The 24,555-nt window shown below is 40.8% G+C and overlaps 1 protein-coding gene across 1 annotated transcript; it reads left to right on the top strand.

The window, feature by feature from the left end:
- Nucleotides 1–3,415: 3,415 nt before the first annotated feature.
- On the top strand, nucleotides 3,416–9,985 carry LOC104294601 (granzyme A-like). The gene is made up of 5 exons (XM_009894223.1): nucleotides 3,416–3,476; nucleotides 3,564–3,705; nucleotides 6,297–6,444; nucleotides 8,823–9,089; nucleotides 9,824–9,985. The coding sequence occupies exons 1-5, from the start codon at nucleotides 3,416–3,418 to the stop codon at nucleotides 9,983–9,985; spliced, it is 780 nt and encodes a 259-aa protein (XP_009892525.1).
- Nucleotides 9,986–24,555: the final 14,570 nt, after the last annotated feature.

Here is a 24,555-nt window from a genome sequence, read left to right as displayed (position 1 = left end):
CTATCAGCAGTTAGTAGCTCTGGTGTTCTTTTTTTTCCCAATGTTCTCCTGAATGCAGTATCACCAGGTATCATAAGCACCATTCTTTCATTTATCACTTATAAATAGTCACCAAAGTCTGATTTCATGACACTTTAAATAGCAGTCTTGCCATATTGAAGCTGTTTCCTCTCTGGACTATGCACAGACATGATCAGGATGAGCACTTGTGAGCAAAAATCCTGTACACTGAGACCTGCTTAAATGCATAGTACTACAATGATTTATCCTTGGATATTCCTATATGAGGTGCCGTGTGTAGTGAGAAGAGCTTTGGTATGTATTATCCTGTGTTTACCTGATGCATTTTCAAGAAAAGCCTATCTGGGAGACATAGAATAAAATGCTAGCAAGTGTTCCTGGATGTTTTCCAGGCAACTAAGATAAATCTATGCCTACCATCTAAAAATAAATTTCTATATCCTGTTTATATTTTTTTCAATATCTAAATGCACTCCTATTTACTTCTAAATCTGACTTACTTCTAAAGATATTTTTCTGTAACTCCGTAGGTATTAGCATATTCATGCCTTTTAAAAAATCTCCTCTAATCCTGAGAGATACAATTTACAATGATAATTGGAATTAGGAACACGTTGTTTGAATACTGTTTGACAACAGTGATCGCTTTCTGCGCAAGCTCCTTCTGAGCAACAGCTCCGACTATCACATAGTCCTAAGACTGATTCCACAGGTATTAAAGATCAGATTGGTACACACATAATCAGCTTCTAGTTTTGTACCCAAATGCTTTTGTCAGTGTCCTCTTCAACTTATAACTTATGTAGATGAGGCTGAAAAATTGACATCAAATTTTAGGGTGTGCAACAAGTTGGCTGAGCTTCTTTGATTACAGCAGTAAGTTAATTATGGTCAAGTTTGGATTTTATTGGCCTTTTGCATGTAAAGGGAAACCTCAACGCAAAACTTCCATCTCTATTTGAGTGCATTGTCAAATTCTTTTATTAGCTCCTCTGCTGCATAAGCAATTGTTCTTCAAGAGGACTGACATATGTAAGCAAAATGCCGCATCCTTTCCCCTGCAGTGCCCTCGAGGCATAGCCACTCTCTCAGCAGAAACCACTGGCTGAGCAAAAGAACAATGAGTCTACCCAGCTTCTATTTCTAGCTTTTGCTTTTGAGGGAATTTCCCATGGGCATTAAGCCTGTGGATCAGTGGATCACTTTCAGCTCTGCTTCTGTACTGTGTTGAGCTCTTCTGTCCCTTATCTCATACTCAGTTGTTCTGATCATTTTGCTTCCCCAGAGACTGTGCTCCTTTTCACTTCATGCTACTTTCTGTGGTGCTAAAGGTGAACATCAGGTATGATTTTAGGAGACCAACCCAGGAGACCATTTTAAACCACAGCTCCAAACTTTCCAGAGTTGCTGGGTTCCTGAGTTCAGGCAGTGCCCTAGCTCAACCACAGGACTGGGGAAGGGAGGGCAGCAAAGTGGTGCCAGGAGCGGAGCGAGGCAGATCTGGGATGCCTTCTTCATCTCCACCCTGGGCTGCGCCATCCCCAACCCCACTCCAGTGTGTTTACCTGAACACATCCCTCAGTGGTTGGGAGACATGCTCCCAGGGACTCACTGGGAAAGGGACAGGATATATCCTAGGGATGGCTATTTTACTTTCTTCTCTGATATCAGTGTCTCATGATATTTACCTGTTGTCTTTTCTGCCTCAGCTATTTGCTCAGCTTCCCTATTTTCACCTATTTACTGTGTGATATCAAAGAAAATAGTGCAGTAACACAGAAATGCAAGTGGATATAGTTAACTGAGAGAGTCCTCAAAGCTTTGTAGCGAAGCAATGTTACTTCTATGAGGTTGGATGTACTTGGCAGAAAGAATCCAGCATTAGATATTATGCTGTGGAAACATAAGCCTTCTCTTGTCAGGTCAGAACATGGGTCTGTTGCCCATTTTGTCCTTTATGCTGCTTTCTAAGCTAGCCACTTAGTGGGAGGGATTAGCCATAAAGGACTCAAACATAATTATGCCTTTAGGAACCTTTTTGCAGAGATAACCTCTAGTGGGTGAATAATCCCAGGATTAGCTGGAGGATGGAGAATGATTTTGGAGTAACTTGATTGGGCTCTTTTATGAGCTGATGAATTCTAAGAGTCACATGTTTTCTTTTAAAAGAGCTTTGAAAGAATCTTCTGAAATATGAAATGTGTTACATTATGTTGCATCACATACATGTTTTCAAACTGGGTCATAACTAGTAAGATTCTGTGCCATAGAAATAAGCATTTCAATGCTATAATCTCATTCAACAATCTGGAAAGCCGCTGTTCGCTAACTCTTGAATAAAAATGAGAGCTAGCTATATTGGGCAAGTTACATTTCTGATTCTTTCTAAAGGTACTTAAATCATATCAGGTTTTTTAAGTTCTTCACACAAGGGCGTGCTTTTTTCTTGTAGTGGTTTACCAGCAAGGTGTGCAAAACGGGTGCAGAAACAGAGGTTTTCAATACAGAAATGTCTCTCTTACCACTGTGTCTTTTTATCTTTCTCTTGTGAACACTGATTAGATATTTTGTTTGCATTTGACACTTGCCTGATCTAGGGTTTCCTGCATCTGAATCCTGCACCCTGAAAAATTATTGCTAAGAACACACAAATTGCTCTGCCCTCCATGTGTGTAGCTTGCCTTTTGTGTCAGGTGTTCCTAAACTTATCAGACAACAGATGCTTGCCAGTTCTCAGTGGCTCTTATACACTTCATGTAGGAATCTTTTTCAGCGTTTCAACTGAAAATGTTACCTTGGCAGTATAATTCTGCAGGGAATTTGCTGGCTACTGATGTGTCTTGGTCCACAGTTTGGGAATTACTTTTATACTCTATATATCCTGAGTTTTCCCTCTCAGTGGTGCTCTGTGAAGCCTTTTCAGGTGGCCCTTGTATTCGTTCTTCCATTTGTTCACCCACTTGAAGATGGTCAGTTTAATTCTTCTCACCTATTGTCTTTTTTTTCTTTAAAGTTGAAAGAGCGCTGAATTCTCTGGCACACGTAGGTTTTATTATACATTCACCCCATGTAATGCTCAGGAATTTTCTAATGTGCTTGTTTTCTTATATAATAACTGTGGAGAAGAGCTGCTGAAGTTCCTCTAAGACTTGCACCAATTAATATTGACACATGTTGAAGATTCAAGAAACAGTCAGGTTTAAAGAAACCTGAAGACAGAACCTAAAGGAACCAAGCTGCAGTTAAAACAATGCAATATTAATGATGTAGAAGGAAACTTCAAGAGAGGGAGCTATTCATAAAATGTTTCAACCACCATTTCCTGTAGGGGACATTTAAATAGAAAAGACAGTATCATAATTTACAATGCTGTTGTCAGTAAATAGCAGTAGCTATGACAAGCCACCTGTTAGCTCTCCTTCTCTCTCTAATTGCTGTTATCTCACCCCCGAGATGTAAGTACTCCTCTAAGGATAAAAAGAACCAAATTCCCACTTCCTGTGGATAACAGGTAATATAATTGCACTTCTGTTGCATATCAGATAGCTGCATGGAAATTATTGGAGGACATGTTGTGCATCCTCATTCCTGGCCTTACATGGCTGCTATCCAGAACGAGAATTCAACTGTGTGTGGAGGAGCTCTTGTGGAAAACCAATGGGTTTTGACAGCAGCGCATTGTGAGTAAGTATCTTACGCTGGGGCATTTTTAACTCTTCATTGAGGTGGGGCATCATGTGCAAGCTTGTAAGTAAGGAAAGGTGGATACTGATTTTTTTAAAGAATTGTTAAAAGCTGGAGTTCTCTCACTAAACTAATCTAAGAACTTGTCATTCTGTTTTGTTGTGTAAACTACCAATCTGCATTGTGTACAGTTACCTAATCAGATCCTGCCAACGTTACAGGATACAGACTGTACTCATGAAAGACCAAATTAATAATTTATGCATCTGAAACAGCAGTTTCTTAGAGAAGGGGATATATTCCGAAGTTCTTTAAACAAGTCTTACTTGTGTGCCTGGGACTAAGCACTAAAACACCCTGAGAGATGAAGTTGAATTAGGTGGAAACATTAATCATCCCATTTTAAGTGACCTGAGCTGATAAAAACTGAATGTCAGTCATGACTGTGACAAGGAGTCTCGTCCTTTTGACAACTCAAATGTGAGCACAAGTACCCCTTCCCCAGGTGGGATACCCCAAGGCTGGCACAGCTGTTGAACAACTGTCTCGGGGTAAGGAGGACATCTGCTGTTCATGTTAGGAAGTAAAATGCCCAGGTTTTGCTAAAATGTTCTCTAAATTATATTTTAGTTCTCCATTTTTTTTTCTGTATTTCAAGTAACTAAAATGAAACCAATTACAATAAACCTGTGCAAACCTGACCTCGTCAAACACAGTGGGTGCAGCTTGGCCAGCCTTCTTCCATCAGTTAGTCTGAAATACAGGATACATCTTCTTTCTAAGTGAATTTGACTTTCACACTTCTTCAGCTGAATCAGGTGTGGTTGCATTTTTTGTAAGGGTATAAATATTCACACCTAGCATGTGATGTTTTGGACATTTACAAAACAAAAGCCAAGCCTTCCTCTGGAATTAAGGGATTTTTTTGATGGGAGCTGGAGTCTCTCATCCTTCAGTCAATGGGTCAGACATATCCAGTCAGTTACGGTTATAAAAATTCAGAGTTGGGAGCTATTCAGTGGAAAGGGCACTAATTGTCTCTGGTCCTCTATATAGTGTGCTCTGGTCACTGGTTTGGTTTCCAACAAGCACATCAGTTTGGGCTGACTTTGAGTCTTTGTCACTGGGGCAAACTGAAACAACATCTCTCTGGTCGGTCTCCTTCTCCTGAGCTGCTTGATGATGCCTAGGCAAAACCCACCCACCCCTATGCTATGTCTAGACTATTTTTTGCCTTAGACAAATAGCATGAAATAATTTTTGACTTAGACAAAATAGCGTGCATCCAGCAACATGAATTTCTGTGTGGCCTGCAAACAACCCGTCAGAGACAGGGATGAGGTGGCTGTGGTTTTTTGTTCCCCTCCTCCCCTCCCCCCAGCCCCCAGGCTTCCCTGTGTTCACAGTGGCGGATTCCCTGGGCTTTCTGCAAGTCCAGTACTTGCACCTCTGTTGAGGATGATACATGAAAGAGTCCCAGGGATGGAGTTTTGTGAGTCTTATATCATTCTCACTGTGAAAGTCTGCTTTGTAGATAAAAAGAGAAATTTTTAGGATCCAGCACTGACTTTGCAGCTATTTTCACAAGCAAACATTCACGTACAAATAAAAGAATTATATCTTTCAGTAACACATGCAGCTGGAATGAAGAAAATATATTTTTTTTTGTTTGGATTGATAAAATCTTCATTCTGGCTTGAAAAAGTTGTCCTCTGTGTAGTGAGGTTGTGTTCTGAAGATGAAGCACAGGAAACCAGGAGTATGTCTTCTGGCAATGGCATCTTACTGGGCTTCATTAAGTTTAGCAGGGCAAAATGAAAAAAAGGTAAACTAATAAATAAATTTCTGATGATACTTGGAGAGCTTGGGGGAGAGGGAGATTTTGAGTTGCTTAACTCTTACTGTTTATTAGCAGGAACTGGATATATAACTCTCTTTGGGTTTTGGCAGTCTCCCTTTTTAGTATTCACTATAGGGGTGTCTTGAGTTAGGCGGCACCCATCCTTCTTCCTTAATAGGCTGAATCCTGTATTTAGTGAAGTTACAGACATAACTCTCATGAATATTAAAGATGTCCACTTTAGCAAACCACTTACCTGTATGCATAATGCTCAGAATGAGTATTAAGTACTGATGTGTGTACTGACATCCCATTGATGTCAGCAAGACAACCTACATGCTATTAGTCAGGCACATTTGAGTCATTTGCAGGATTAGGTCGTAAGTCCAAAGGAGACCATTAAAAGATTAAGGAAAGGCATCAGTACCAGCAGTCCTTGTGCAAGGCACTCTCCTTAAAAAGCCAGTAGGCTTTTTCATGAAAATAATTCCAAACTCTGGAAATCCCTGAAGGTCACCTATCACACCATTATTTCACCAAACTAGATTTACAGTAGAGAAATATTACTTTGTATAGGAAAACACAAGCTCATGTCAAAACATCAAAATCAACAACGTCCTTCCCTATGTTTTAATTATCTTGGTGTAAAATGAAATTATGAGTATTATGTTACATATCTTTTGATTATCTTCAGAGATGTTGCTCAGTTCCAGTAGTGACCTTCTCTGCCTGTACTTTCTTTAAATTACAGATTAAACAAATCAGAAGTTAGAGTTGTTCTTGGAGCCCATCAAGCATCCATAGCTGAAAAAGAACAGCAGATATTTGGGGTTATGCACTACTTTCCTAATCCTCAGTTTGCCTGGTCTTCCATGGAAAATGATATAATGCTCCTCAAGGTATTGTATTAATTACTGTTGTATTATTATAAAAGGAATTTTGCTGATGATCAATTTGGCTATTCTTTAATACTGAAGAGTACATTGTTTAGATAGCTTAACAATATCACAGAACACCCTGCTTTTGGTTGTACTAATCTAGATAAGGTTACAGGCTCACTGGCACTGTGAGCAAGGATGACTTTTCAAGCCCGTTCTGTGCTCTCAAACTCCCTTTAACCCACTCATCGCAGCAACCCCTCCAAAACCCCAGAACACATTCTTTAGTAATTTTTCAAAGGCAGTGATGAAGAGATGTGTGCAATGGAGTCTGGGTCACAGCTGTATCCCAACGGGATACCTTTTGCTGGAATAAGCAAAAATGGGGATGAAAGTTACTGTTAATTATTTGGGGTAGCCACATAAAGTAAAATTATGGATGATACAGGACATAGATGAATTCAGCTCTAGGAGCTCAGCGTGGTCACATAGTGAAGAAGGCTCAGGATACCACAGGATGAAGTATGGAAAGATGTCCTCACCACCATAATCATCCTGGATGCCAAAGTGGGGCAGGGCTGTAAGATATTTCCTGCATACCAGCTCCTGCTCAGCCTGGATCATGCCTCATGTATCCCTGCACTGACAACTCTGTTCAACCAGCACTGAGATTCACATGGAGGCAGCCATGAGTGTTTTGAGTAGGGAGAGTGCAGTATCTATGCGGGAAACCTGTAGATGGTCCAATGGCTCTGGAAGACTGCCTTCCTGGTACCAGCTGTTTCAGTGCTGATCCAAAGTTCCTAAAAAGGATATGACTTGTATTTCACCTTGCCTATACATTTAGAAGCGTCATGACTTCAGTATGATGCCTAAGAAATCTTTTATCGATCTTTATTCAGGCTGTGCTTTAATGTTATATCTGTGGTGAAGAAATAGTTTTATGTAAAAGATCAATATGCATATTTAAAATAATCACCAGGTACAGTATATTATTAATATTACCACATTTCTGAAACTATTGGTGGAATTATATGAAAATGGAAGGGATGACTTGAACCTGATTTCTAATATTTAGATGGTTTCACCAGTTTGATATGACAATGATCTAGAGAGGAAACTAGTAACGTCCCTTTCTGGAACTAACTGGAGCATTTACAGACATCTGCACCCACGGCGACTTGTCACTCTCCAAGTGTGAGAAGCTACTTCCCCCAGATGTTAGTGAGCATTCTCCATTTGCTTCATTGCAAAGGCAGACAAGTTCATTCCACTGGCTTCTCCTGTGGCCACCAGCAACCTACCAGGAGCACCAGATTATTTGTGAACACAATACCAAAATGGATTGCCAGGAGGTAGTGTTTCTAGAGCTGAAAGTTACAACTCTGTTCCAGAATGACATAGATACTATAAAATCCTTGGTCTGAATTTGACAAAGGAGCAGGAATAGCGTTAGTAGCAGGGCTCACCTCCGATCTCTACAGTTCTGCTGTAATGGTGTACTAAGTGACTTGGGATAAACTTTTAATCTCTGGAAATTCCCACCAGCACCGATGATAATAAACTGTAAGGATTTTTGGATAAACTTGTGATTTGTTGGAGTGACTTTTTTAAAAGGTGTAAAGCCAGAATCATTTGACTGACAACCATTTAGCACCACGTATAACCACCTGTGAAATGAATCATGGTGTGGTGATCGTGTGTAAACCAGAAAATGTCTGTTCAGTAGCTCTGAGCCCTTAGCAGGCACAATGGTGATATAGGAGTGTTATATATGCTAGTGTTTTGCTATGTTTTCCCTTACAGACTTAAATTGGCCTCTGATAAAGGATGAATCTTTCAGGTAAAGGCCAACAAAACACAGCCAGTTTGGATCATTTAAGACCTTTTGAATCTCTTAGAGCAAAAACTTGGCAGTCTGAAGAGCTCAAGACCTCATTTTTCCCCAATTATGTTGCTGCTGTCATGTCTAATTGGTTACAGCTTTTGTTTTCATCTTTGTCACTGTGTACATTGTACCATGCTTTGAGACCTTTCTTTGTGTCAGTCAAACACCAGAGACTGATTTCAACACAGAAGTGCAGTGACAGGTTAGGTTCTTGAATAGAACATAGATCCAACAGCCTAACTCCTGTGCAGGTTTTTAATTTCCTACTGTAATCAATGGGAAGCTGGGCTTGAACTCACTGCTGCTGACATAGATAAGGAATTGCTATGCAGACACCAGGGAAATCCTTTTGGATTTGCAAAGGGGCAGTTAAGCTCAGGATCAGTTCCTAAACACTGAAAAGTGATTTATAAGGAAACTATTTGTAGAATGAGACTAAATGCCAATTGAAACTCGATTATACTTTCCTTTCTGTGTGAGAAAACTTTTTTTTTCTTTCTTTTTTTTCCAGCTGAATGGTATTGCAAAGCAGAATAAATATGTGCAACCTTTGTCGCTGCCTGACTTTTATGAAGATATCAAACCTGGCACAAAGTGCAAGGTGGCTGGCTGGGGAGACACATCTTCAGGAAAGCCATCAAAATGTCTTCGGGAAACAACTCTTAAAATTGTTGATAGAAAAAGCTGTGAGAGCAAATACAGAAAGTACACAAAAATAACCAGCAACATGTTGTGTGCTGTAGGGGGAAAAAAATACCGGAAAGGAGATGCCTGCCAGGTAAGAAGCAAAGTTACAAAGAGGAGTGGATGTGCTTTTTACAGTGGTTTCCTTTTCACTGGGAACAGAGCAGTGCTAGACACATAATGAGGCTGATCAGATTCACAGTGATTTAAACCACATTTGTAAGAGACTTTATTGCTGTGAAAAATAAGTTAAAACTTTTAGTAGTTTAGATCAATGTACACAACAAGATTGAAAGTATGGGAATTTGAGTCTGGGATTATCTCAGTTAACTTCAGGTGCATTTCTTTAGCTAAGGTGCTCTCCTTAGGCACCACCTGTAATTATCAGAGAAAAAGAACTTTCAGGGTCTGAATCATTTGATCCTTTCCAGATATCATCTGAATAGTACAGAATTAACCGCATGCTCAAAAGTACTGTTTGGATCTTGCTTTTGATGTCTTCTGTGCTGAGTCCAGAAGGGCTAATTGCTAAAGGAGTGAGAATCAATTTATACCAGCAATAAAAAAATACCTTTTGAAATAGAATTATGATAGCACTATGCCAGTCGACAACATTTACATTAAAGGCTCCCTCAGGCTTGAAAAGCAACCTGTCCGTTTACCTCACCCAACTCCCATGAAGTGATGTAAGCCAACTGATTAGTTTCATAGGTTGGAACAGGTTAGAAGCAACATTTCCAAACATGCTTATGCACTGCAGGTGGCACTGCATGCTCCTCTGGAGAGCAATGAACACACATTAATAGTGTCTTCCATTTTGTGTTCCAGGGAGATTCAGGTGGACCGTTAATCTGTGCTGGTCGATACAGTGGGATTGTTTCTTTTGGAAAAGGATGTGGAAAAAGACACATGCCTGGAGTTTATACAAGACTGACTGAAAAGTATATTGACTGGATAAAAAAAATAATTTCCCTTCATAGAGATCCATGAGATAGGCAAGACAGTTTTAATAAATACTGTGCTGTTTATTAGAACTAGATGCTACTGCTTTAGTGTGCCAGCTTTAAAAAGTACCTCCCAGCTTTACAGCTTTACTAACACCGCCACAGCTATATGAGAACAATTCAAAATATTCCTTTTTGTACAGGTAGCATGTTTACTCATGTTTAGTAGGAAACTGCCTCTTAGGTAACACAATTTGTTTTGGACTTCACCCTACTTCTTAGTGTGATGGGAAAATACTGCTCACCTTATTCATTGTGCCTGGGATAAGGCGACATTTTTGAATGTGTACTTACAGAAAAATTCAATTTCAGACTGATACTGAATGAGATATCTGCTGAATGAGAAAAAACAGAACAAAAGCTTTAAGTGTTCAAATATTTCACTGTGACATGATTCAAAACCAAATACTTCAATTCTCCATTACTGAATATTTATTTAACTAAATTCATTTTCAAAGAGTTAAAATATTAAATAGATAAACATTTATCCAATTGATATTCCATTATGAGAGAGAAAAAAAAAATTCATTTTGTCTTTTTTTCCTAGATTTTTTTTCCTCTTTTTTTTTTTGTGATCAAATCAATAAAATCATATCTTCTCACAGCTTGGTTCATGATCTCACCCCTTCAGTGAATGGTCTGTTGAAAAAAGTATAAATACTGATTGCAATGGGAGTAATTACACTTCTCTAACACATCGCCTATGTAACATCTGTCAAAACAAACAGGAATTTTGCTATGGATTTCAACAGACCTCTACTAACAGAAGGACCTGCTGTGTTTCTGAAGAAGCCTGTGGTTAGCTTGCTGTGTTCCCATTATCTTCTAAATTTTCTCAAGGTCTTTTTTTGCCAACAGTTTAGAAGTGACCATCTGCTGGATTTCTCTGCTTCTTTGGTTTTTCTGTTAATATGTACTGAACACTGTACGCTTTAGGATGTTGCAAAGGCATGAATAAATAACTCCAACTCATCAGCATACTGGCCTTGATTATTGACCAGCAGCTGTGTCACCGCACTGAGCAGAGCAAGCCCTGTCTCACAAGGGCTATGCAGATGACGGAGCAAATGGGCACCGCGAAGCTGGGGTGGTAGTCGGCCATGGTGCGATAAAACCTGCCGATGTGGAGTGTGGGGGCTTGATCCAGTTCCCACTGAAGGTGATGGGAAGATCTTTAGAGATGGCAGTGAGAATTGGCTCAGGCCTGGAACACAGACAGAAACTGCGAAAAACTGGGGGGGGGGGGAAGTGGAAGCGATCTAAAAGTGGAAAGAATAATACACTGTTGTAAATGCTTTTCAGCTGGGGGTCTCAGAGGGTGTTGCAAACACAAATTAGTCCCTTTTTACATTTGTAAGGTAAATGACAGCAAGGATATCCTTCTGTCTGTCCCACAGGAGGCTTGCCACACCTCACAGTCCAATGACATCTAATTCTTGTTTGACCTGTCAGAGCCAAAGTTTTCTCTTGCTTTGTTCAGGTGCACAGTGGCTGTATCTGTCACTGATGGGAAATAATGAGTGATAGAGTCTGGAAACCATAACCCAGCAGGTTTGTTCCAGTTCAAATACTGTACTTTGTGTTTGTGTCATCCTGTGATGACTTTACTTCATTTACAGCATCTTTTTTTCTTTCATGGGCAATGTAGCAGGTGGAAGGACATTACTGCCAGGCCCCCAGGGCACCACCAGGCCCGACTGCACTGCCCACCTCCTGGGCTTCCCCCCCCCAACCTGCTCACAGCCCGGGACCCACGTCAACCCCTGTGGCCATCAGCCCCTGCCCCAGAGACGCCGTGGCGAGGCCAGTCCCCAGCTCCCCTCAGCCCGGCCCTGCCCGCCATGGGCCCTGCTGAGCCGGGCCTACCCACAGGCTGACGTCCCTGCGTGGCCTTGGCCTGTCCCGAGGGAGGTGCAGGAGCAGTGAGCTGAGCAGTAACTTGGACTTATTTTCTGTCCATCCCGGGGCATGCAGAAGTCTTTATTCCATCCACATGCAACACGAGGGAAGTCTTTACTAGCGTTGAAATCCCCATGTTTTGAGAGAGTGCCTGCCCATCCACCCCTCTGGGTAAGGGGCAGTCTGGGCCAGGGAGCGTGGTAGGAGTTTTGCAGCGGGGCTGCAAAATGCCCAACAATTCTGCATTTTATTAGCACCCGTGAAAGCACATAGTGGAAGGATGACCAGTTCTGCAGCTGGGGGAGGCAAAAGTCCAGGAAAGGGTGAGCCTTGGCTAAAGAAGGTGGCCACTGGTGTCACTAACTGCTGAAAGCACTGCTGGGCTGGTTCTCAGAACTGAGCTGAAAACAGAAAAGCCACAGACAGTAGTCCCAGGTACATTACAGTTTTACGGTAACAGACACCCACAAAGCCTGACAAAATTAAGCTAGAAAGGCATTCTTAATAGACTGAGGAGCTCATATCCAGCAGCTTGTGGCAGAGTTTACTATAGATTGCCATTGTTTCCAGCACAGCATTTGCAATTCCACTTCCCTTCAGTAAGAGAAGTCTAGTTGTGTCTCTTTCAACCTGTCACATCTCAACACTAAGCTCTAGGTGCCTGAGAAGTGTCCCCTTGCACATTACCTCCCAGTTTCCAAATACTGTCTTCTTGTACCAGACCAGCTCTCCCATACTATCTGTTTTCATCTCCACTGGAACTTTCTGAGTGGATTAAAGAAGTCCTGCCCCAGGAATGCTTCTGCCCTTGGCCAGGGCTGGGCTCCTATCTATGCTTGCACTTTGCAGCTTGGTCTCTGCTGAGTTGACTTCTCTGTCAGACATTTGCATCTATCTCTGTTTTTACTGAGGTCTTTCATGTAAGCAATATTTCTTTAAGGATTACTTGCTGAGAAGTCTGACTTGCTCATCACCTGTCATATAGTCATATTTGGGCATAGAGAGCAGACCTTGAGGCTGACCGGGCCATGCAAAAACATGACATAGGACAATGACAGGCGATGTATGGTGCTGACGTAGAGCGTACAGTGCTGACATATGGCTGATGGCTCTCTGTCCAACAGAGGGGGCTGGCAACTTGTATTCACACATTACACAGGGATGCGGATGCCAGTCAGCTTTAGTCCTTGAGTTCTTTCTGTCCTTGTACTGGGCAGTAGTGCCTGATGTTTTGTACTTGTTTTGGCTGTACATCTAATGCACTGTATGTTCAATGTGGGAATCTCTTCTTTTTTTTAAACAAACTTCTGGTTCTCAGTACAGGGGGTGGCATTATCTATTGTCAACAACTGTTGTTTCCTGAAAGTGCAGTGATATGTTTGGAGCATGGATTGCCTCCACAACTCCTAGTCAAAGTCTTTGCTTTATCTTCTGAGTACAGAACCGCCTGCCATCTAGCAAGCTGTAAAAGTAACCTTCCTTTTGGGCAACTCAATCTGGCATCAGGAAGAAACATTTAGAAAACAGAATTAAAACAAAGAAAGCCATCAGATTTTCAAGATAATTTTCTTGGATACTTGCCAAAGAGAAATAAAGATAAACTTGGAAGACTCTTTCAAAGTCCGAATAGGTCAGTTTACTACAGTCAAACATATTAGAGCAAGTAATTTTAATATGTCTGTTACATCTTTTAATTATGATTTACTAGTTTCCAAAATTTATCCTTATCTCATTAATGATCTGGGACATGGTTCGGACACCTCCATCCCAGTATCGTTATAACCTCACAATCATCTGATGACGCTCTTTCTGGATTGACTAATAATATTTAATATCAATATCTTGCAGATTGCAAGTAGGTTAACTGTAATTCAATTGAATTCAACATGGCACAGGTTGCTTCAAAGCCATTGAAATCAGTTGTGAAATGTGCATTCAAAGTCAGCCACTAATTTCATAAGAAGTCATCCAGTCTAAAACCTGTATGAAGAGCCACATCCTTGTTGTGACAAAGAGGAAACCACAGAAAGATGAGCATAAGAGCCCTTATCTTAATGAAAAATAGAACAGAAACTTACAGATCTTAGCTAGTTCCGAAGGCACAGATTAATGTATAAACAATGGAGTTTCACATTCTTATGTACATTTGTTTGTAAAAAGCAAGAAGCTTTGCCCTATTAACACACTCTCACAAAACCTTTACTTTGATAAAATATCAAACCTCTCTGCAGCCACATACAAAATTAAGATAAGCAAAAATTAAAACAGTGACAACATCAGTAAATGAAAAAAATAAATGTCACTTTAATAACTCTTAATCACTGCTGTCATAAAAAATACTAGTCAAGAGTATTTAATTAACCATTTCCATTTAAATGAATGCATGGCACATGGTTGCTGGTTTAGATTATCTTGAAAGCATGTAGAGGATGTTACCTATCAGGATGTAGTGGGCAGGTTTCTTGGAACATCTATATCTCAAGCTGTCATAACCAAAGCCCTATCCCCTATCATTCATCTTTTCAGCTCCTGTGGTACCAGATTAAAGCAGCTGCATGAAAAGAAGGGGGAGTTCTGGACTACCCCTGACATTTTCAAATGGCAATGGACCACACTGACAGTGATGTGGCTTTCACTGATTAAACTCTGGGGCATGCACATCCCATGCCAAAAGCTACAGTCCTGTCTTAGCACTGGTTTTAGCGGAGTTCATGTAGCAAATGGTCACACAGAGCACCCAATTATTCTCTGAACTGAGGACTCAGGCATGCTGATAAAGCACTGTGGAGAAACTTGCACTGCTTCCTTTCACTGGGGATTATGAGAGGCTTCGTCTTCCGAGGTGGTCCAGCCAAATCTTGTCAACAAATTCCTGCTATGTACAATCCACATCATAATGAAAAAAATAATGTGGAGGCAGCAACTGTACTTGCAGCACTGAAGATCTCACACACAGAGACAGAAGATAAACTGGTTGATACTGCTGTGTAGTTCGTTTTCTTCCTGCAATATTTCAAAGGGATGGGTTCTAACTGCAAGTTTTCTTGGGGATGCCTCTACACTAAAACACGAGTACATGAGAACATAAGTGTGCTTAAAAGTGTAATACAGGGTGCTACAGTGCTCATGATTCAAGGTACACCAGCTTCAGAAGTTATCACCTCTGTAGCCCGAGGACAGTGGTGTTTGTGCTCCTCCAGGACCAGAAATGGGCGGTTTGAGTTAACTTGCTGCCCTGTGAATTAGTTTATGGATCTGTGAAATGAGTTTGCTGCAGCAGCTATCAGCCAGGCAGCACCACAGTGGGATTTGACATGGACTGCACATCAGAGCCCTGAATTATTAAATAAAGTCAATTTGTGTGTTCTGTCTTATGAACAATGGTGTTCATCTTACCAGGTGATCTCGGCCTCATTATGCAGAAATATTGAGAGTATTTGCACAAGGTAAGAGCACAGCTGGTGATAAGATAATGCAAGAAATAGACTCAATTCTAATCGGATATTTACAGTGTTTCTCTTCCAGGCCTCTTTCCGTCCCCTTGTTTGTCCTATACCCATTTACAGAAGTTAGGGTCATGGTAACGGTTACCAGCTTTGATATTCATACTTGGGACAGTGGTTTTCAGAAGGGTTTGTTATTCCACCAGCTGTGTTGGGTTGGGTTTTTTTCCTTCTTGTGGTGCTTGATTCCAGCTTTGCTGTCTCAGGCAGTATTCATCTGCCTAGCCAAACACTGCTGGTGGCTCTGGGTGGTTTTCAATGGGCACAGACAGCAGTTTGTAAGTCTTGTTTCAGGCACTTATCTTAGGCAATAGACAAACAAAAAAATTATTTCCCTCTGTGTTGGTTGTAGAGAACAGACTTATTTGTTTACTACCAATGCTTTTTTTTTATTTTATGAAACAGAAAAAGCCACTAAAGCCAGAACTGAAGATACTATTGTGCAATTCTGGCCAACTGGCCTCATGAGATCCACATGAGGGAATATCTCATGTACCACAGCTTTGGGGGCTGTTTCCTACTGTCAACAACCATCTGTATCTGACCTTCCTCTCGGTCCCCTTTGCTGCTTTTTGACAGGCAGGAGGAGATACTTTCCCAGCACGTGGAAATAGTCTTATTCATAGTCTATAAAATTAGAGGCCAACCCCTGGCACAGTGAAGAGGATCCATAATACAGCATAGGGGGCAAATAGAACATAGGACTGGGGCTTGAGCATTGACCATCTGATTTTAGTTAATTCATCTATGAAAGTATTTCAGAAATTCTGCTTGCTTAAATAGTTTATTCTGTCAGGGACAGGAAACATCTAAAATAACCCATGGTCAGTCTATGACAATTCAGAAGATAAGGCAGAAGAGAAGAAGAATATGCCAGTATGGAAAAATGACATAGTCAGTCTGTCAGATTTGTAATTTGGGAAAATAGCTGCAGCTTTGAATAATTTACTTTTTTTTTTTTTTTTTTCCCCCAGGCATTTGTCTTAAAGGATTAAGCTCTGGGCATTTGATTAAATCACTGAAAATTAACATCAAGTTTTTGATCAAATAATTCCAGTTGATCCATGAATGAAATAAAAAAGCAGTACAACTCACGAGATTTTATGTCATTCTCTCAAGTATGCTGAACGGATATAAATGCATGTAAATTATCAAATCTCTGAGTAAGAACACAAGGTTGGGTTCGACACTTGTAACGCTGCTTAGCTATAAGACCTCTTCTCTTTTAGAAATTTATTAAGAAAGCTGAATATAATGAGATATAAGCTAAAATAGATTTGGAAGTGATTAGGCTGTTTTTAGGTTTATAGCTTATAATTCTAAGCTTTCTAGCAGTTTTGTCGCTTAATGAACCACAAACTTATCACAGGCAATGTGCAGCTGTTACCTCTCATTGCTTTCTAATTAGAGCTTGCTTGCAAACATTCCTTTCCTTACTTTGAGTAGAAAAAAAAAAAAACACAAAAAGCTTTGAACTGGCTTTGGTTTCTTTACAGCAGAGAAGATCATAACACATTGAAAGTATTACATGAAATCCCGGCCCCATTGAAATGAGTGGTAAAGCATTTTTGTCATTGGTGTCAGCGTTCACCCACAATATGTGAACCCAATAAAAAAAAAATCAAATATATGAAAATACAGCCATATGGCCAAAGGATGTAAGAAGCATGTGCGTGCATGAAATTCCTGTTGACACCCTGGGGAAACAAATGGAAACAAATGGACCTGTGCTAGATACCTCCAAGTGTATTGTTCTGGGACACCTTGACTGGTGTCACTTTTCATGGAAGCCATGATATTAATTCAATTTGTGTCCAAACCTGTTCACTAAAGTAGGTACCAATTGCATATAGCATGGTAATGCCTGAAGACCAACTGTCAAAAGTCTCCTTGAAGAAGACTCTCCACTAGTTAACCCAAAATCTCAGAGGCTTCAGTGTGGATAGACAAGATGGACAGATTGTGAGGACTGTGGACAAAAGAAAGCAATAAAGATGGGCTGAAGGGATACAGTCTTGTTCCACTCTTATTTTTAGGGCACTTTTTGTGCGTGGCATAAGTAGACTTAAGAAGAATAAAGCTGCATATAAATCAGAGAGAGAGAGACTGTTTAAACGAAGAGATGAAAATGTCAGCAGTGAAGAAAAACAGCGTACGAGGACTAAGGGTGAGCTGGAGAGATTGTGTGGTAGAGAGAAGCCAGGATAAAACAGTCACTCATCCTAAGGAAAGAAAGTGTGTGTAACACTGTGGAAAATTCTTTAATAGTTCCCATTGGTGTTCTTACCCCTTTTGGCCTTTGGCTGGCTCTTTCCCGAAGTTTTATCACCTAGGAGATGCTGAAGTCCTCTTATGGCCTTTCTGGGATCATCTAATTATTCTGGAAAGTGTTTATGCTTCATAGATGGGTACTTTTGAAAAGGAAGAGAGATTTCTTCTTAAAGAAAAATGATGATTGGTATAAATTTGATCATTTTTCTTATCTAAATGAATTAGTTCAAGTTGTTTTTTGTCTGCCAATGGCAAGGTTATTATCCTGGCGATATTGCAAAGAATACATGGAAATATTAGCTCATGAGGACACCTAACCCAAACTCAACACATTTCACACATATGACTGCAGATTTTCTTGTTAGTAACCCATGGAGTACAACAAGAACTGAGCTTTTAATAGCTTTGTCATTCATTACAGGAAATAGCTACTTAGTCAAGTCTAAACTATATACAAAGCATAGCGAAAACTTTTGCAGAAATGTTGTAAGACAATAGCTTAATTGTAACACGGTCTTCAAAAAATGTAGAAAATCACATTAATACTTAAGATACGGTTCTATTCCCAAAAGTGTATATAGAGGTATCAACTTTTTTTTTTTCCTTAAAGAGCAGAGATCAAAACTGTCTTGAGTTACAAGTAAAAGGATACTCCCCATCAATCCTAAAATATTTGATTCTAAAATGTATACTTAGGATTTGAAAACCAAATGGTGCACTTTAAGATTCTGCACAGGTATCAGGAGTAAACATTTCTCAAATGGGATTTTGTCTTGGTTATCAGGGACTGACAGAGTCAGAGTACAATTACCACTCGCATTGAGTAGAGAAAGGATAATATTCACAATAGTTGTCATTTTATTGACTGTTGTGTAATTGTTTACATCGTGACAAAACTAATGAAAATGCGTGTTCCAGTCTAATATGCTTAATTCTGCTTCTGCAGAGAACTACTGAGCATAGGCTGCATGACAATAGAGAAATGAGTGGGTATTCCTACGTCAGTTAATTATGTCAAATAGTGAGAGACAAAATATCTTTCACGTCATCTCAGGATTAAAACTGTGTTCCATATGGGCAGAATATATGCACCTGAGCACCTATGGAGAACGTGTGAAGAACCATCATTCATATCTTCTTTTCTGTTATTGATAAAGAAACCAAATGTTTGAAGATCATTCCTGAGTCGTCTTCTTTTTTTTTTTTTTTTCAAATGGCTGAAAATCAGTAAGTGTGAAAAATAGTGGCGATATTTTTCCATGTAGAAAGGACGTACAGAATCATAGAATAGTTTAGGTTGGAAAAGACCTTTAAGATCATCGAGTCCAACCGTAAGCCTGACACTGCCAAGTCCTCCACTAAACCATGTCCCTGAGTGCCACATCTACACATCTTTTAAACACCTCCAGGAATGGTGACTCTACCACTTCCCTGGGCAGCCTGTTCCAATGCTTGACAACTCTTTCTGTGAAGAAATTTTCCTGTTTCCTCTTGTCCTATCACTTGTTGCTTGGGAGAAGAGGCCAACCCTCACCTTGCTACAGCCACCTTTCAGGTAGTTGTAGGGAGCGATAAGGTCTCCCCTCAGCCTCCTTTTCTCCAGGCTAAACAACCCCAGTTCCCTCAGCTGCTCCTCACAGGACTTGTGCTCCACACCCTTCACCAACTTTGTTGCTCTGGACATGTTTCAGCACCTCAATGTCTTTCTTGCAGTGAGGGGCCCAATACTGAACACAGTAGTCGAGGTGGGGCCTCACCAGTGCTGAGTACAGGAGGATGATCACTGCCCCAGTCCTGCTGGCCACACTGTTCCTGACACAGGCCAGGATGCTCTTGGCCTTCTTGGCCACCTGGGCACACTGCTGGCTCATCTTCAGCTGGCTGTCCACCAACACCCCCAGGTCCTTTTCTATTGGGCAGCTTTCCAGCCACTCTTCCCCAATCCTGTAGCGCTGCATGGAGTTGGTGTGACCCAAGTGCAGGACCCGGCACTTGGCCTTGTTGAACCTCATACCATTGGCCTCAGCTCATTGATCCAGCCTGTGCAGATCCCTCTGTAGGGCCCTGCTACCCTCAAGCAGGTCAACACACGAGCCCAAGGAGGTGTTGTTTTAATCAGGGTGATTTAGATTCCTAAGACCTAGAGGTCTCACAAAAGAAACAGCTACTGACAAAACTATTGATAAGGTGGGGGTGTGTGAAAGCAGCGCATTGGTTTGGGCTGTGAGTGATCAGTCAGGTTTAGCACTGTATTCAGAAAAGTAAATTTTCTGAAGTACGGAGAAGGTACTTAAAAGGTACTTAAAAGAAGGTACTTAAAAGTGTGACTTTCTCACACTTTTAAGAAACACTCTAATATAGATCGTAGAGGTCTTGGTCACTGAAACTCCTTTCTTCCTCTGGAAATGTAGATGATTTGAAAGTAGTAAAAAAAAGACTTCAGCATAACAGAATCATAACCTATTTTTTCATCATTTTCCCCCACTTATATCAACTGACTATTTATTGTGTTTTGCAAACCCAAACTGGCCTGCCTTGGAGAAAATTGACCCCAGTTGCCATGTAGCAGAGCATTTCTACCACTCTGTGAGGTTTTTTTGTCTCTTGAACGTCTTCTCCAAGCACAGGAGAATTATTTGACTCCGTTAATGAGTTAATTGAGTGACTTCTGCTCATGCAGATCATTGCAGTGTTTATAAAATCACTGGGAATAGCCACACTGTGCTGAGATGGCACAGTGCAGAGGTCCTTCAGTCAGAGCCAGGCCACGACTATAACCTGTCAAGGAACAGGACTGTGCCATGTGGACTCAGCAGCACAGACCTGAAAGGTGCTCCGCTTCATTTGTATGGCCACAGGTCTGAGGGAGCAAACTCAGAGCAGAAGTTATGTGCAGTCAGTTTGGCTTGCAGCTCCAAGGCTGGACATGCCACATATTCGTATGTGGAGTTATAGGCAAGTATATTTTTAATACGCTCTGAACAAGCTATGGCATATACCCTCATATGGAGTCTTTTCTGCAGTAGCTCCTGCGGTCTGTGCATAGGTAGCCAGCCTACCCAGTTCTCTGTGGAGCACCTGGTCTGCCTGGAGAAAGGATGTAAACACCTTTTGCCTTCAGCAAGTAGGAAATGTCCCAAAGCATCTATTTTTACCAGAGTGAAGCTGAGTTGCCATGTTACAGTTGAAACAAAGAGTAATTAGCAATTCATTGAAAAGATACAAGAAAAGAAATCATACAAAGGGGAGTCCTTGCCGCTATCTCACTTTCCTGATTCTTATCATTTACTTCCTATTTCTGGCTTTTCATTTTGGACTTTGCAGCTCAGCTTCCTTTCGGTGTTTCCCTTTGAATCTTTGCTTCTCATATAGCATTGTGCTTATGGCTTTTTGTAAAGGAAGCCTGGGAAAAGGTTGGATCGTTCAGGAATGTACGGTAACATATTTTTAGTTTAGGGACTGCCTTTTGGAAATGAGCAACAAGGGTCATGCATTAAAGCTTTTCCTATGTTTAAAGAGATATTAATGCTTCCTGCTTTTCCCAACTCTACATGTTCAAAAGACTGGATAATGACAGTGGCAAGAATGCTTAAGTTCAGAAGACTGGAAGTGAGTGATACCCTCTCTATCTAAAGAGTAAAATGAGCAAAGCCTTTAAGTATTGGCCTAATGAATAGACTGCTCCCATGTATCAGCACAGATTAATCATGTATCATGAGGTATGTCATTTCATGGGGATCTTTAACAGGTGGGATCAAACTTTTCAGGGGGCATAAATACAACCTCAAGAGCCCCACACAAGCTGCTTTTGCTTAAGAAATGGATTATTTGCAAAAGAACTAGAAAATCTGTGCTCTGAAGTATTCAGCTGGAAACACAGTTCACAGCTCACTGATACTAAACTAGTTGCTCAGTTCCCTGTGAAGCATTGAACCTAAGGGCTGAAACCTTTTCTGCTTCTAGAAGGAATGCCAAACATTATATACAGTGATGTAATTATGATGTAAACTGGCACCAAGACAATTTATACTGTAAATTTGGAAAAAAAAAAATTAGTACCGATCTGATCTGATCCAGAAAATCTTCCACATTTAAAGCATATTTATACCACAAGTTAAATAATGGTGCCAAATTTTCTGGTGTTGATAGCTGGGGAAGCTTCATTAATTCACAGTGGAACAGTTTTCAAGGGAGAGCTTAGTTCAGGGCTTTACAGGATCAAGCTGTTCATTGGAAAGAAAAGCTTAATGGATTCAACAGGTAAAACAACAAAGAAACATTAAAACCAGAGGGAGCAACATTGGATTTATTTCACTAATTAATCAGTGGACAGTGTGGAAGGTCACAGTATCATTATTTCCTCTGTGATACTCATGTATAAGCCAGATCACTATCTGTTCATATTGTTTTCTTCCATCACATGTATTTTTTGATCCATTGTAATAATTTACTTTGGCTTCTAGCTCCAAGCACAGAATACATTTTCCATCTTATTCCAAATAATATTGGCTAGTTGCTAGGGGAGTGTGCTGATTTCTTTTACGATTTCTTTTCCTCACCACATCTGTGTGTAATTTTTTTATTTATTATCTCCCTAGGACACTTTCCCTGTGAGAAACCCAAACATGAAACGCAGCTCTTTCAGATCTTGTTTGGTGTTTTACACAAGGAGAGTTTCCTAAATATGTTTACAGAACAGGATTTTACCTGCTGATGTTTACTACCAGGCATAAACTCCTAAATGCATGTGTGGATGGGTCTGCACACTCCTCTGCTATGTCCTCTGAGTGAACAAGCAGGTATGAATTTAAGGGCAGGTGTGAATTAGCTTAAGCGAGACTTAAGGAACAGACTTAACATAGCCTTCCTGCTCCTTACTGCTGCAGACCTGTGAAGTCTTGGGCACTAAGTATGCAACCTGCTACTTTGTGCTGTTTTGCCCTTGCGAGCAAATTTGGCTGGGGACTGAAATCGTTACTGCCCTTAGCTCTGCTCCCGGGCCCTCTGATCAAACTTAGGCTCTCTCTTCCACTGAGGGACCGCCCAGTGGGGTTTACATAGGCTTCCAAGCCCCACAGGTTACAGCCTGACCTATTAATATAAACCAACGTCAATTTTAGTTGATGCTAATACCAGCAGAAATGGGCAGTGGTTTACATTACTCTGCTGACCTGTGAATTACAGGGGAGACGTTGGGTTTTCTTTTAAAAACCAGCTTTTGCCATGTTGTAGTTGTGATGGGGTCAGGGATAGCACATCCATTTCTAATTTACCTGTTCATTATAAGCTTGCACTGCTTTTTATAACCTTGCATTGCTATGCTATGCTATGCTATGCTATGCTATCCTATCCTATCCTACCCAGGTTCTTATACCCACATATACCAGAAGTATATGAACAGCCTACCCAAATACAACATACAGTATGTTGGTTGCCTCATCTTCTTCACAAGAGAGAAGAGCTAAGCATTTTGGTTTGGATCTATCAGTTCACATTTGCATTCATGAAGAAAAGGTTTTCCTGCTCTTCTGTATTTCCAGCATAGCTCTTCATTTCACTTGGCAGCCCACTGGCAATGTGTCCTCAGCCCACTCAGGACACAGGATTCCCAAATGGCAAACTGGTCACATACAAGTTTAGATTGAATCAGTTCCCACTGATTACAGTGGCATCAACTTTTGGTATTCAGAGATTTATTTAGGCTAGCTTTATTCCTTTTTTCCTTTCCTGTAGATCTTTCTTTGGAGCAGAAATTTCCATCTCTCTAGTGGCTCATCTGTTTCACTGAACTCTTCAGTTGTTTGCTGTTTCTTGTCAAGGCTCTGGCAGCGTGAATAAAGTCTAAGAGGGGGGAAGTTGAGACTTTTCTGTTTATTTACACTGCTTTCATTGAAGAGCAACATCAGGGCATCTCACAGAGTTAGATCTGGATAGAAGTGGTGTAAAGGGGAGGAGAATCAGCCCGTCTGGATCCACGCTAAGGCTGTGCAAACGGTGCTGGTGATGTATGGGGATTTCCCCCTTTGCTTGTGAGGTCAGGGCAGCTCATTGATCATATTCCTGAACTTCCTGTGGAAAATGCCACAAAATGCTGTTTTCTGCCTGACCTGTTTTTAGTTCTTGCAGTAATCTTTGAGTGAAATGTTGAATTAATCTCCACCTAAATACTGATTAAAAAGTACCATTTCGATGCAGGCAGGAAAAACACCACTGAAACATCTGAGCTTGGCTGTTAAATGGCATGATCTCACTTTGTTCCTTAAAGTAACTGTCCACATCTCCTTGAAGGGGAAGGCAAAGATTTATTCTATTAAAGATTATTCTTTCAGCAGTGAGATGATTCAGTGTGATTTTCTTCTGGCCACATGAGCTGTGTTAGCAGGGCAGAGCTGTCCTGTTAGCAGTGTGCCCAGTGTCAGAGCGATCCCTGTCCTGCAGGAAGGTATGCAACCTACTCTTTTTGTGTGTGTGTGTGTTTTTTTTTTCTTTTTTCTTTTTTTTTTTCTTTTGGCAGACGTCCTTGAGCATTTGAGACGGATGTGAGAGAGTTTTTAGTCCTCATGCAAAACAACCAACTAAACATAACAGATTACATCAGCTCAGGCTTTTCAATTCCTGGATGGCAGCAGAGTGCTAATCCAACCTTCATCCTGGATTTCATAAACTGAAACAAGGGAGGCTGGCAGGAGCAGCGCTGCCGGATTGAGGAAGCTGACGACGGTGCAGCATGTGGGCAACACACTGTATAAAGCTCATAAACTTGTAGGCTGATGTGTGCAGCTACCACTTTGGATTCTGTACCGCTGCTTCCCTCGGCACAAGGCACCAGCAGGCTGAGCATTAAAGCCTGCTCTTTGGAACGGAGCATTTACCCCTGCAAGAC

This window comes from Charadrius vociferus, unplaced genomic scaffold (genome assembly GCF_000708025.1).
Source record: "Charadrius vociferus isolate BGI_N301 unplaced genomic scaffold, ASM70802v2 scaffold70, whole genome shotgun sequence".
NCBI lineage: Eukaryota > Metazoa > Chordata > Aves > Charadriiformes > Charadriidae > Charadrius > Charadrius vociferus.
The sequence above is the reverse complement of the archived record's forward strand: the minus strand, read 5'-3'. Positions and strand labels throughout refer to the sequence as shown.

What these genes read in the sequence shown, in the direction of transcription:
- LOC104294601 (XM_009894223.1), top strand. Translation starts at nt 3,416, where the DNA reads ATGACAAGCCACCTGTTAGCTCTCCTTCTCTCTCTAATTGCTGTTATC. An exon ending in TTGACAGCAGCGCATTGTGA is followed by an intron (nt 3,706 to 6,296) that starts GTAAGTATCTTA and finishes TTTAAATTACAG; the next exon opens with ATTAAACAAATCAGAAGTTA. An exon ending in GGAAAGGAGATGCCTGCCAG is followed by an intron (nt 9,090 to 9,823) that starts GTAAGAAGCAAA and finishes TTTGTGTTCCAG; the next exon opens with GGAGATTCAGGTGGACCGTT.